General features: G+C 37.3%; 2 protein-coding genes and 6 non-coding genes across 8 annotated transcripts in view; 6 read left to right on the plus strand and 2 right to left on the minus strand.

Moving 5' to 3' along the window:
* Positions 1 to 1614, minus strand: part of LOC136243539 (stromal membrane-associated protein 1-like) — an 8205-nt gene extending 6591 nt beyond the window's left edge. Inside the window, exon 1 of the mRNA XM_066035051.1 lies at positions 1404 to 1614. Within this exon, the coding sequence (XP_065891123.1) occupies positions 1404 to 1506 (103 nt within the window). The 5' untranslated portion in view covers positions 1507 to 1614. The remainder of the gene's footprint in view (positions 1 to 1403) is intronic.
* LOC136243542 (EARP-interacting protein homolog) lies at positions 1146 to 7830 on the plus strand. The gene is made up of 5 exons (XM_066035055.1): positions 1146 to 1603; positions 1843 to 1926; positions 2955 to 3034; positions 3174 to 3229; positions 7667 to 7830. The coding sequence occupies exons 1-5, from the start codon at positions 1562 to 1564 to the stop codon at positions 7813 to 7815; spliced, it is 411 nt and encodes a 136-aa protein (XP_065891127.1). The 5' UTR covers positions 1146 to 1561; the 3' UTR covers positions 7816 to 7830.
* On the plus strand, positions 5452 to 5535 carry Trnal-uaa (transfer RNA leucine (anticodon UAA)). Its single transcript has one exon. It is a non-coding gene; the product is annotated as a tRNA-Leu (tRNA).
* Trnal-uaa (transfer RNA leucine (anticodon UAA)) lies at positions 5957 to 6040 on the minus strand. Its single transcript has one exon. It is a non-coding gene; the product is annotated as a tRNA-Leu (tRNA).
* On the plus strand, positions 6451 to 6534 carry Trnal-caa (transfer RNA leucine (anticodon CAA)). Its single transcript has one exon. It is a non-coding gene; the product is annotated as a tRNA-Leu (tRNA).
* Positions 7831 to 8391: 561 nt separating the features above from the next.
* Trnal-caa (transfer RNA leucine (anticodon CAA)) lies at positions 8392 to 8475 on the plus strand. Its single transcript has one exon. It is a non-coding gene; the product is annotated as a tRNA-Leu (tRNA).
* Positions 8476 to 8628: 153 nt separating this feature from the next.
* Positions 8629 to 8712, plus strand: Trnal-caa (transfer RNA leucine (anticodon CAA)). The gene has a single exon. It is a non-coding gene; the product is annotated as a tRNA-Leu (tRNA).
* A 497-nt stretch (positions 8713 to 9209) lies between these two features.
* On the plus strand, positions 9210 to 9293 carry Trnal-uaa (transfer RNA leucine (anticodon UAA)). The gene has a single exon. It is a non-coding gene; the product is annotated as a tRNA-Leu (tRNA).
* The last annotated feature ends 3203 nt before the right edge of the window (positions 9294 to 12496 follow it).

Here is a 12496-nt window from a genome sequence, read left to right on the forward strand (position 1 = left end):
CACCTAACACTGCTGGATTCAACATTTACTTCCTGGATGACAGCAAAATGACTGAGCATTAAAAGCCCCTATCTACATATTTGGTTGCTATATTTTAACCACTTCATTCAATACACAGCACAAAATTTATTTAAGTACAGCTGACACACACATACACTTCAAAATTTACACATTCCAATGTTATGAGGGACTACTCAATCTATGATACCAGTAGTTTGAAAATTTCTAAATAAGATTATACACGTTATCATTACACAAAGTTGTTTTTTCCTAGAGAAATGTATCAAGCCTCAGGCATGTACATTGCTATACATGCTAAATAATTTGGTAACACCCAGACATCTATTTACAACACATACCAATGGGTGTGACTATTATGTATGACTTTCTACTATTAGATAAGATTTTGGTGATGACCTTACTAGCATTGAAGTCAAACAATATGGCATACAATCTATTGAATAATGCCGCCCATTTCATGTCAAAACAGTAATATACAAACTGGACATGACTTCCAACAACACAAAGCAACCCTCAGTCATAAATATCAAACATTTTTCAAGGTGGTGTTATAAAAGTAAGTATTTTGCTTTATTATTGAAGTACAAAGAGAAACTGACACATCCAGCAGGTATGGATGAATACAGTGTGAAGGTGTTGATATTAATTAACAGCTCATTAACATCACAGCATTACTACTGATCTAAATAAACAACAAACTTTATTATTCTATTACGCCTACAAGTTTTAAGTATACCCTCTCCCCGTGTCTTGTCAGAAGTGCCTCCTCTTTAATGCTGTTACTTTCATTAAAACATAGTTTGGCAATGTCATAGGCATTCCCACCAAGAAAAATGCATCTCAGTCCACTGGTTGTACTAGACATGTGACTGCCAACCACTACAGTAAGTCATGTGCACATAAGGGGAGGAGTTAGTGTAAGTTAAACTCTGATTGCTCCAAGTGCTCTTGTATTGTACACAGCAGCTAATGGAGGCACACACCATTGTCTAGCTACATGCATCATTACACCCTCAGATTCCTGGTACACGATAATATCAGGGTTTGGCTATGATGTCATGAACCAGACATTGTGCAAATTACAGTGGTCAAGTACTGGTAGAGCCACAAAGGACGTATTTACCATTGTATAGTGGTTGGTTATCACAAAAACAGATCAACCCAAGCGACCTACAATTCGCTACACGCCCATTAAACTAAAAAGAACGGAGTGTAGCTCTAGTACAAGTGATATAGCGTAGAGGAATATCAGCGTAGAGCACCAGCCGCTATTTAGTAGTCGTATCAAAGTTGTCAGAGCCCTAAAAAACTGGAAGGTTGAAACAAACTCGTGTGTATATGACACACCGATCAATAATTTGCCCTGGCGAACACTAGCTCACCTTTTACTCCACAGTCGGCGCAATATTTGTTGTCTTCTTCTTTGAGTAGTTCAGCTAATATTACCTGATGGCGTTCCGCTCTTGAGTCTTTCGTCTTCGCCATCTTCAAAACGTTACGGAAACAGACTTTGAATTGAGTGGTGCTAAAATCAATAAAAATGGACGACAAAGCTCCGATAATATATGGACTGGAGTTTCCGGTGAGGACCTGTATTATGTTAGAAGTAGCTAAAATATTAAACTTTTATAGGAGGTACAGTTTGTATTAAATGCACTGTATTAAGTTTGATTTTATCACAGCAATTAGTATATTCTCCGTATACTATGCTTATTTACTTTAATCAAAAGTTCATAATATATCTCTCTTTTTATATTATGAACTCTTGCTTCCCATATTGTTTGCTTTCGATATTATTTTTATGATTTGGTTGTGTTGTAGGGTCGTGCACTGGCAGCACGAGTAGCAGAAACAGAGAGGATACAATTCTTTTGTGGAACGCAATCACTGAAACATGACAATCAGGTATACACGACTACATTGAACATGTTATAGATATTGTATTACAAAGAGAAACACTACAGTATGACCTATGATCAAACTGTTGGTCAACAGACAAGGCCAATAAGCAATTCTCAAACAATTCACTCAAATGCATTAATGTTTTTTTTATCCAATAAATAAACCTCAGAGTACAACAGAATATTAGTTATACATATGTTGTATGGTAGAGTGAACCTTGCTCCTTTGTGTTTCAAGTGAGTGTATGTACAGTATAATTGCATTACTATACCATGTACTGTAATTTTCCATGCTTTTCTATAGTAACCAACAGGTAAGTGTGAGAAGGGACCCATAAACACCACAAAACACATTGTGCCATTTACATGTGCTCCTGCTGTGAGTATGGCAAACTTGAGTAAGAATACAGTTATACACAGGAACTGTGATGTCATAGTCTTGTTTTTATATCTTAATCTGATATTCTTTACCCAGTAATGAAGTCATGGATAACCTTTTTATAATGGTTGACATAATGTAACTGATATGGACATACCAATTAGACTAATATCATTTGTGTAGCTTCTTTCCTGTAATACCAACTCACCTTCATGTGGGGTATTGCCTTTAATTATGACTGTGATTAATTTCTTTCAAGCAACCCTTCACCCTGGTCATTGAACGAGACCTGTATTTACTTATTGGAATCATCTTCATACCTCACCCTCCTTGATGTTTTCCTCGGTGTATTGGAAACTAGGTCATATGATGCGTTTTTGCTTCATTGTTCAATTCAGTGAAAAGAATTGTAAGAAACACCTAGGCAACTGCGACTGCACTAGCTAGGCATATATTTGAGACCTGGCATTGTGTTACTACTCTCTACCCCTGGTGGCCTAAATGGGTGTGTCAGTGCTTTGTGCTGTGCTAAAACTGTAATATTCTTCCCTATTCCACTACATGGTATGTGGTGTACAGTGTTTCCTTATCAGGTAGTCACATAGTTTGATAACTACACTAACGTACTCTGTATGTAATGTGCGTATTTACAGGTCCACTTGATAGAATATGATGAAGAATTAGCTGGTATTGACAGTAAGACTGTTTACCAACACCTCTGCGGAGAAATATGGTGTGTGTGTGTGTGTGTTGTAGTGTAATGTTTTGTGTGTGTGTGTGTGTGTGTTGTAGTGTAATGTTTTGTGTGTGTGTGTTGTAGTGTAATGTTTTGTGTGTGTTTGCAACTGTTTTGCTATTTTGTACTGCCACAGGCACCTCAGTTGTTCTCCTACTGACGTGAACATCTTGGCAACCTGCTACAGTCATGGTAAGTACAGCATTTACGTAGTTGTGTAAACCTCACAGTGATAATGGATTTGTTGGCATCCAACCTTAGAAGTGTTAGCATTTTTGGGCTAAAATTATAATTATTGGTCATATTTCCTCTACTCTTCTGATAACTTCCATATATGGTCAATCCATGATTACTTAAAACTTGTGGGGTGATTATTATGTTGAAATTATTTCATCAGTGCAGCCCTATAAGGCCACATAAACATATTTGTCAATTCTCAAAATAGCTACATATGCAGGAGGGTGGATATTTTTCAACTGTGTGTATCTTAGAGATCATGAAGGTTTGGACTTTTCTGGCCAAAGTTATTGCCCTAAAAACTAGCCTCACAATACCTTCATGACAGCTTGCAGTATTGGTTAGGTGTAGCTGAGCCTAAAAGTGCCTTCAGTGTGAGCTGAAACGCTTCCAAGTAGGTTTTTAAATATATATTCGGTGGAACTTTTTTTACTGGCTGACTGAATTACTGGCTGACTGATGCCTTCAGACTAGCATACAGCTAAGGCTGTTGGCCTGATTTTTCACTGTTCAACAGCACTTCAACCTGACAGGCACCAAAATTCCTTATACTAATTTGCTAACTTTTTTGTATCATAATTTAAAGTAATTGTGCATCACCCAACCATCAATCCCTGGTTAGCAACAGGTCCATTTCACTTTGTTTGCAGCTATGAAAAAGTATGAGAAGCACCTCTGGAATCCACTCAATTCAAATATAGCAAATATGGCATGAAAATTACTGGTGGTACATCTCATTTATTTTATATAAGCAAGAGTTCATAATATTATGAACTCTTGATATAAGTGATAGCAATCAACACTGCAATACCCATAACTCAACACCTTAGAGCTAGCGGAGAAAGAAATGGAAAGATAAAGTTATTCATGCACTGTAGCTGCTGCCCCGGGTGAAGACATGTGTCGGGCCCAAGCAACATTGAACAGTGAAGAGATCAAGCCCGTAGTGTTAGCCATTGTCAAATTGTGCTTGGTTTAAAGCATTGCAATTGGTTTGTTGGTCAGTAGAAAATTAAGTTAATTATATGTTATTACAAGAGTGTGTAAACAGTGGAATCAGCGATGTGCCCAGGTTTAGAATAGTGGTGGCTGTAAGAGAGAGAGTTGGGTCCAAAAATGTAGTGTGGGGCCTTTGGTTGGTGAGTGGTGTGGTGGTTATTTTATTTGAGTGGTGGTCGGTCCCGACTTGCAGGGCCTTTGGTTGGTGAGTGGTAGTGGTGGTTATTTTATTTGAGTGGTGGTCGGTCCCGACTACTGCCAACCACTGTGGGAACATCCCTGAGTGGAGTGGACTACTGGAATGGTGGAATGAAGTTCAATACATCCAAATAAGTGCAACTCCTCCCCCTTAAATAAGCAAATATAGGTAAATAGGATTCCCATTGAAGTCAATTCTTTTAGCATACTTCTCACCATAACACTTGTATGACAAGGAGCTTATAAGCACCGAAAGCGCGTTGTGGCACTTATGAGCCCCTGGTATGACTTATAACTCAGTACTTTATCACTTGTCTGAAAACTTTGAATTTATTTAAATTTATGACTATCAATGTGGTACCGCTAAAACAAACTTTGGTTGAGGATAAGGCCGGCTCATTGTAAATGGTTACAAGATACAGTGCATGTACTATTACACTTGTTTTGCATATAACCAGCTGCTAGTAGTAGCTAGCTATCTTTTTATCGTTGATTTCCCATTTGTTAACTGGGGTTAAGTCAGGAGTTTTCTTGGTATTCCCGATAAACTGCTATTGTGCATGTTCATAACTCAACTGACATTGGTAAACTATATAAAGTTTGTCTGTGGTAATGTGAAGTATGCTAAAAGAGCTGGGGAATCTTGTTTATTCGCTTACACCCCATTCACACTACTGGTACATTTGAAATTTACTAAACCTGCCCAACAAAATTCTTTTGATTTCTCTCCCAACAGATTTGGCTCCATACATGTACACGTTTAACTCTAAATAGGGAAAACCTCTTCATCTTGGCAGCAATTCTGAATAGTAACGTGCATGTTATAGACACTAGAGGGTTTTCACTGTGATGGTGTTTAGCCAATAGTTGTCAATGTGAATACAACAAGCTATACTCACTTTGTTATTGTAACTACTCATTACAATGAGGTGTACATACTGTACATAATTATGGCGATTTTTGCAGTATCATTAACAACAGTCAGGGTGGCCGAGCGGTCTAAGGCGCCAGACTTAAGATCTGGTCCACTGATGTGGGCATGGGTTCGAATCCCATTCCTGACAACTTTTTCTTTTAATTTTCTGCAAGCATACTACAGGTGTACGCACTATTTATTTTTATTTTTTACCATGAAGTCTCTCATACAAATGATAAGGGGATACAGACCGTCACACAGTTATCCAGACCGTCACACAGTTATCCAGACCGTCACACAGTTATCCAGACCGTCACACAGTTATCCAGACCGTCACGCAGTTATCCAGGATTTCAGTTTTCTGTATAATCATTTATGAATGCAATAACCATAGTTTTATCATACCTGCTTTTGTATCAGTACAGTAGTACTAACTATAGTTAACAAGTAGAAGAAAATTTTTAATTGAATTTGGAATCAAAGAAATAAAAAGTAGTAAAACAAGGGAGGTCACCTACACCTGAAGATATACTAGTGGACATTAAATCCCACAAACTTTAAATTTTTGTTGTCAGGAATGGGACTCAAACCCATGCCCACATCGGTGGACCAGATCTTAAGTCTGGCGCCTTAGACCGCTCGGCCACCCTGACTGTTGATGGATGTTGAGTTAAACTTTAGTATAAGAAGGCTAGGTAGGGCTGATAATCACATTTACTGCATTAGAAGAAAGAATGGCACCAGGCTTATCGTTTTCATCTGTACAGGATCATGGTCTCCTACACTTATAGCCTAAAATATGTAAGAGATTAAAATGTATACCTGAGGTGTAGGCGGCCTCCCTTGTTTTACTAATTTAATATTCCAATCAATTCTTATACTTGTTTTATTAAATCCCCAATACTCAAAATACAAGTAAGAGTTAAATGGAAAATACATGTGGCATCTTTTCGGGTATATGTTTGCACATGAGAATACTCAGGCTTTTCTCTGTAATGTATCCAGATCAAAATTGTACAACAGTCACCTTTAAAGTATAGAAATTTAGTTAGCAATGTCAACAGTCAGGGTGGCCGAGCGGTCTAAGGCGCCAGACTCAAGATCTGGTCCACTGATGTGGGCATGGGTTCGAATCCCATTCCTGACAATTTTTTTTCCTCAATTTTTTTGTCATTTGCAGTACAAAATAGGTCTATTAATTTGGTGAAGGAGTTACTCGTCACTCACAATAGTCACCAAACTTTTAAATCGCAATAATTTTGCTACATTTTATAGAGAAAAGTTGCCAAATATAAATTCCTTTCCTATCAGTACATATATGCAGTATTGCAGACTATGTACTGCCATGGATAATAATACTAATAGTACTGTATACCTCCAGACGCCAGAGGTATATGTGACCCGCTGAACGAAAACCAGCTGAACTTCTATTATCTATCAAAACATATTGAGGTAAAAATAATAATTTTATGCACGTTTCAATTGCTTCGGTATTTACTGAAACAAAGCTCTAATAAGCTATACACCACCAGATTCTCCTGTTCATTGGGAGTAAAATATCTTTGGTTCGTGTCCGTAAAATGTATGGTATGTGGGTTATGGGCACTTATTTATGATGCAGTAGAAATAAAGTTTACCGTCATCATTTCATTGTTGAAATGGCCTTCTTCTTTATCCACACGGAAACGTATACTACAGGGAAAACACTATACCTTGATCGATGTGCCAGTTCATGGTGATCAGACTGAGCCAAACCCTGTCTCCGTAGCTTGTTTCAGTTGTGAGTTATGATCGATTAAATAAGTGCCTGTATTTTATTTGTTGTATTGTTGCTATATAAATCGAGTTTATTCCTGTTTCAACTGTCTAGCACTATAACTCCAATATTATTTATTCCAAGAGGCTGAAACTTTGGCTGTCCACTCCTTTGTTACTATAGATAACAGAGAAGCGAATTTGAAGAATGGGCAAAAATGGCTGGTTTTTGCTCAGCAGGTCACATATAATCAGGTACAATGAAGCCTGTTTAATCTGGTCACTTTTGGGCCACAATTTTCTCACCAGGTGGATGGATTAGACAGGCTACTTTGTACCCTATACGTACATGAAATGAGACATTCAGCAATCATCAAGTTGGCTAATGTATAGACAGGGGATCTCATGTGATCTGATTTGACAGGGTTCACTGTAGTATCGTCACTAGTATGACAGAATGTACATGTAATAAATTCATGCAGGAGACATTGTGGTGTAATTACTAGAGTGTGTCTTGTTCTTAGTGGTGGATAATCAGGTAGTGATGGGAGCTTCATTGTGGAAGTTGCCACCTGAAGATATCGAATCACAACTGAACGCCTCCAATGTTGCCATGGAGAAAATATGTGACCTACCACATGAAAAGGAGCAAACTATCAAATGGTTAGCGTAAAATTTGTATGTAGGCTTTATTCTCTGGTAGTGCTTCAGTCATCAAGCATTTTTGAGTGCTTGTATAAGTTAAACCTGAAGCCAGTACTGCACAGACTCCATTGGACACTAGTCATGTACCCAAAATAGATGTGTTAATTTCGATTTCTTTCTCTCTGTTGTAAATTCATAGCTGGCCATACTGTGTAGTAAAGTTTTAAATTGAATTTGCAGACCATGTGATTACCATGTGATTATCATGTGTTTGAAGCATGTGGTTGATGTAAGACAGTGATGCCTTACTTCAGCACAGCATACAGCACCTGGCAAGCTACATATATAGCTTCCAAATGCTTGTGGATACTTGAATAAGTGGTACAGTTTCTAGACCCCAATCAGTAGCTTCCATGTACAGTGTCCTTCTGTGGAGATTCCCAGACTTGTGCTAGTTGTCAGTATACATTTACCACTTTTGTACATGAGTAAATGGAACCAGTCTTCGGTGTGTAAGTATCAACCATTTTATTATGCAATTGGTTGAGTTGTTCTGTCTACCATAACTAAACTTATAGCAAATTATACATGATAGCTTTCAGTAGTCAGGGTGGCTGAGCGGTCTAAGGTGCCAGACTCAAGGTCTGGTCCACTAATGTGGGCATGGGTTCGAATCCCATTCCTGACAAGATTTTTTCTTTTTTTTGTAATCTGTGAAATTGATGCCATTCAGGTCATACATTCATTTACTACTAAGTACTTGACACATTGGAGTTGTTTTAACAATATAAACTATCTACAGCCACTCTTATAGTAAAATTTTGCCTTACAATCATCAACAGTCAGGGTGGCTGAGCGGTCTAAGGCGCCAGACTCAAGATCTGGTCCACTAATGTGGGCATGGGTTCGAATCCCATTCCTGACATTTTCCTTTTTTTTTTTTTTTTTTTTTTTTACATAGTTCTACTGCAAATGCTCACACACATGCAAAGGTAGTGTACAGTGTACATGCCACGTACTTGGCTTTAAAGAATTACCATTAATGGGGATAATGCAAACATAGTGACAAAGAAGGGCCACACTGGCATTGTATGGCAGATAGCACTACAACCTACACACAACACTAGTTGTGTAGTGGATATCTTGGGACCATGGGGTGTACACTTATACAAATAGCAACATTATCAATGCGTCCTTAGTAGTGAGGTGCTCTGATTTCAGGGGTCTAAATGTGTGTATACTGGTTCAATCCTGACAAGGTTGACTATCAATTCTTTTATTTTTCCCTTTCTTTCTTTCATATAAATGAAAACACACTACATTATTACTTTCTGCGAAACACAAGCAAAGTGTCTGGATCAAAGTCAAGTCAAGCTACACTGTACCATTATAGTAAAAAAATACCTTCTCCATAAACAGAAAATCAGGGTGGCCGAGTGGTCTAAGGTGCCAGACTTAAGATCTGGTTCACTAATGTGGGCATGGGTTCAAATCCCATTCCTGACAAGATTATTATTTATTATTATTATTATCAATTTTTCCAAAGATGGGTAACACAAAAGGCAATACTGCCTGTACAAGGTGATCCCCAACACAGAACATACATTCACATGTACAATTACACACAAACAAATACAAAAGGAACATGAACTACTTAATAATTACAAATCAATAAACCTAATTACAAAAAAAGATAATGTTTTAACCTAGTCTTAAAACTGCCAGCAGTCCTTTGAGATAAAATTTCAAAAGGAATTGAGTTCCAAAGAAAAGGTGTAGTCACAAAAAATGAGTGCCGAAATGCATTGATAGTTGACGACGCAAGATTTAATGTCAAAGTATGTGACCTCGTAGCCAATGTGTTAAAATGAAAATACCTTGAGAAATTGATGGCAGTTCTTTTATGATAAATGGAGTAGAGGGTCCAGATAGATATATAGCTTCGACGTGTTTTAAGTGAAGGCCATCCCAGTTCACTGATGCAAACCGACGACGACTTAGACCATTTTTGAGCAGCTGCATCCCAAAAGCTTTTAATCCAGCGTGCAGCTCTATTTTGCACCGATTCCAACAAACTAATATCCTGTGCTGTGTACGGCGCCCACACTACGCAAGCATATTCAAGGTAGGGTCTAACCAGTGCTTTGTAAGCACTAACTTTAGCTGCTTGGGTACAACCAAACATACTCAAAGGTCTACCCTCTTATATACATAATATAGGTTCTGGAGTAGTGTCTCACTTTGTTTAAAGCTGCAACTACACAAAGCTTCAGGCTACTGTAGAATCCTGTGTTATGACTATGTATGTCAGTACAACTATAGAATAAGTGCACATGTAACTAAGATGTAGGGTTCAATTATTTCAGAACTAATTTGTAAGTCCTTATAATTAGCCATAACTTTTGCTTACGGTCAAACCTCATTACAATGGTACACATAATTTGACTTAAGATTATCAAGTGACTAGCCTCTGTAATATGACATTGCACTCACAACATACTTCAGCACTCATTTTATTGTGAAATGGTCTAAGAATGTTTGACTATTGTACAATCAGTTTTTAAATGCATTAGCTGTGCATATAAACATAGCAGAAGGGTGGAAGTGTCTTCACTCTTATTCAACAAGGTGGATGGGTGGTACAGTCCTGCATGGCAGCCTTCAAGATCGAGATACTTTAAAAAAGCAGTCAGAGACTGAAATAACAATAGTCAAGTGTATAATTAATAATCAAAACTCCCACTCGCATCAGTTTTTGTTCCATTGGGTGATGGGAAACAAGCTATAGTAAAAGGTGTTCACTAGTGGTGTGCAATATACGTAGGATACTTTCTTATCACAACTATTGCACTCAACCTATTGTGATACGATAATAATTATTGCAATACACAACTCATTACTTAGTTATGTATTTACACTGACGACACTTGTAGCACAGATGTACTACAAGTACAATACAACATGGTACATGACTAGCATACAACATTGCAAGCTATTTTATCAAAAAATATTACAGTATACAATGACATCTTGGGTGCATTTTGCTTTACCTAGGCTTATATCACAATATATGGCCATCATTATTAAATTCCTTGTTTCCTGTCACTGCTCGCATCAATTTTTAGGTACCTGCACCAAATTTTAAATATTTGATTATAGATGACGAGAATGCATTATTTCATGACAGAAGGAGGCACAGAGTGATTAAGTTTTAAGGTAACCAATCAGATGTTGCACATCCTGCGTTATTCTAGATACCATTATTCTACTTTGTCAGATTAGATTATTTGAGAACAATGTAGTATCATTACTTAATCAGTGTTTAGCTAATTAAATTATGGATTTTATCAAACAAGTGTAGCTACGGTATCAAACAAGTGCATGACAGCTTGAAAGGATTTCTCTTTAGTGTTTTGAAGAATGGTAATTTAATTAAAGCTTTTATAGTATTATCTCCTTGTACAAACTGTTGAGTCTACATAACAGTGTAAGTTGCTGACTTTGAGAATGTCTCAGCCATATTGTAACAAGGTTGAAATGTGATGTGTAAAAATGATCCTGACATCGTGAATTTCAATATGTGACTGGGCCTGCGAAAATAGGGCATGTGGGCACAAACTACACCCTGTCACTTTACAGATCATATCTCAGTACTGGAACAGAATATTTGCATTCTGTAACTTGCATCCTAAAGCCAATTAAATGCCTACTATAAGCTGAAATTGCATTGCCATAGCATTATGGTCAAAAAGTTACGAGTGATGAAACTTTGAAAAAGTAGGCAAAAATCATGTGCCCACATGCCTTATTTTTGCAGGCCCAGTCTCATAATTATGATAATCTAGTTACTGTAAGTATAGTTGTTAACTACACTATACCACATTATAAGCCTGCATCAAATATGCGAATAGCATAATGCTAGCTTATTAGGTGGATATTTCAAACTACAGAGCTTATTTCCATGAGCACTCCCTAATAGAACAGTCACTAGGTATACTGATTTCAAGCAATCCCACTAGACAAGGTGCATTATGCACACATCATTAAAAATTATTTCATTGTCCTAGCTAAGCAAGCAGTTATCAACTTATGTTGATTTAGCAAGAGTTCATAACATAAGACCAGGTAAAGTTGATTGCTAGTTTCCTGTTTTGGGTTTTTTTTAAACAGATGCGGGTAGGAGATACATTTTCTAAACGTATGTAGGCGGGCTGGAGGTATTGAATAAAAAATCAACACTGCTAGAATAGAGTGCAGATTGTTACACAACAAAATGAGCATATCTACATAGAACTTTATTTAGGTACCATTTAAAAATGACATGCAAGAACAATAGCTGAATTAGGAGTCAAATGTCCAATAGATTATCTGCAGGTGTAGGTGACCTCCCTTGTTTCTTTAATTTTTATTTCTAAAATCCCAAATTTTTTTTGTTTGTTTGCATTTTAAATAACATTGCAGTGCCTAGTGAACCTATGCATAAAGAAAGAACAGTGCCAGACTTCGTATTTTTGTCTGAATGCATGCCTCTACTATCAAATACTGACTCAAAAGTGACTGGCCATTCACACTCTCCAGCTATCAACCTCCTTTTGTGACAGTGTTACAAATGATATGGACAATTTTCATTTATAAAAACATAAAGAATCTATCTCCACAGGCACTACCACCAATCAACCAACCAACCATCAAATTGTGCTGGCATGATT

Source organism: Dysidea avara, chromosome 13 (genome assembly GCF_963678975.1).
Source record: "Dysidea avara chromosome 13, odDysAvar1.4, whole genome shotgun sequence".
NCBI classification, from domain to species: Eukaryota; Metazoa; Porifera; class Demospongiae; order Dictyoceratida; family Dysideidae; genus Dysidea; species Dysidea avara.

Coding starts and splice junctions, on each gene's coding strand:
- LOC136243542 (XM_066035055.1), top strand. CDS start 1,562: ATGGACGACAAAGCTCCGATAATATATGGACTGGAGTTTCCG. Junction 1,927..2,954: donor CACTGAAACATGACAATCAG/GTATACACGACT, acceptor GCGTATTTACAG/GTCCACTTGATAGAATATGA. Junction 3,230..7,666: donor GGCAACCTGCTACAGTCATG/GTAAGTACAGCA, acceptor TCTTGTTCTTAG/TGGTGGATAATCAGGTAGTG.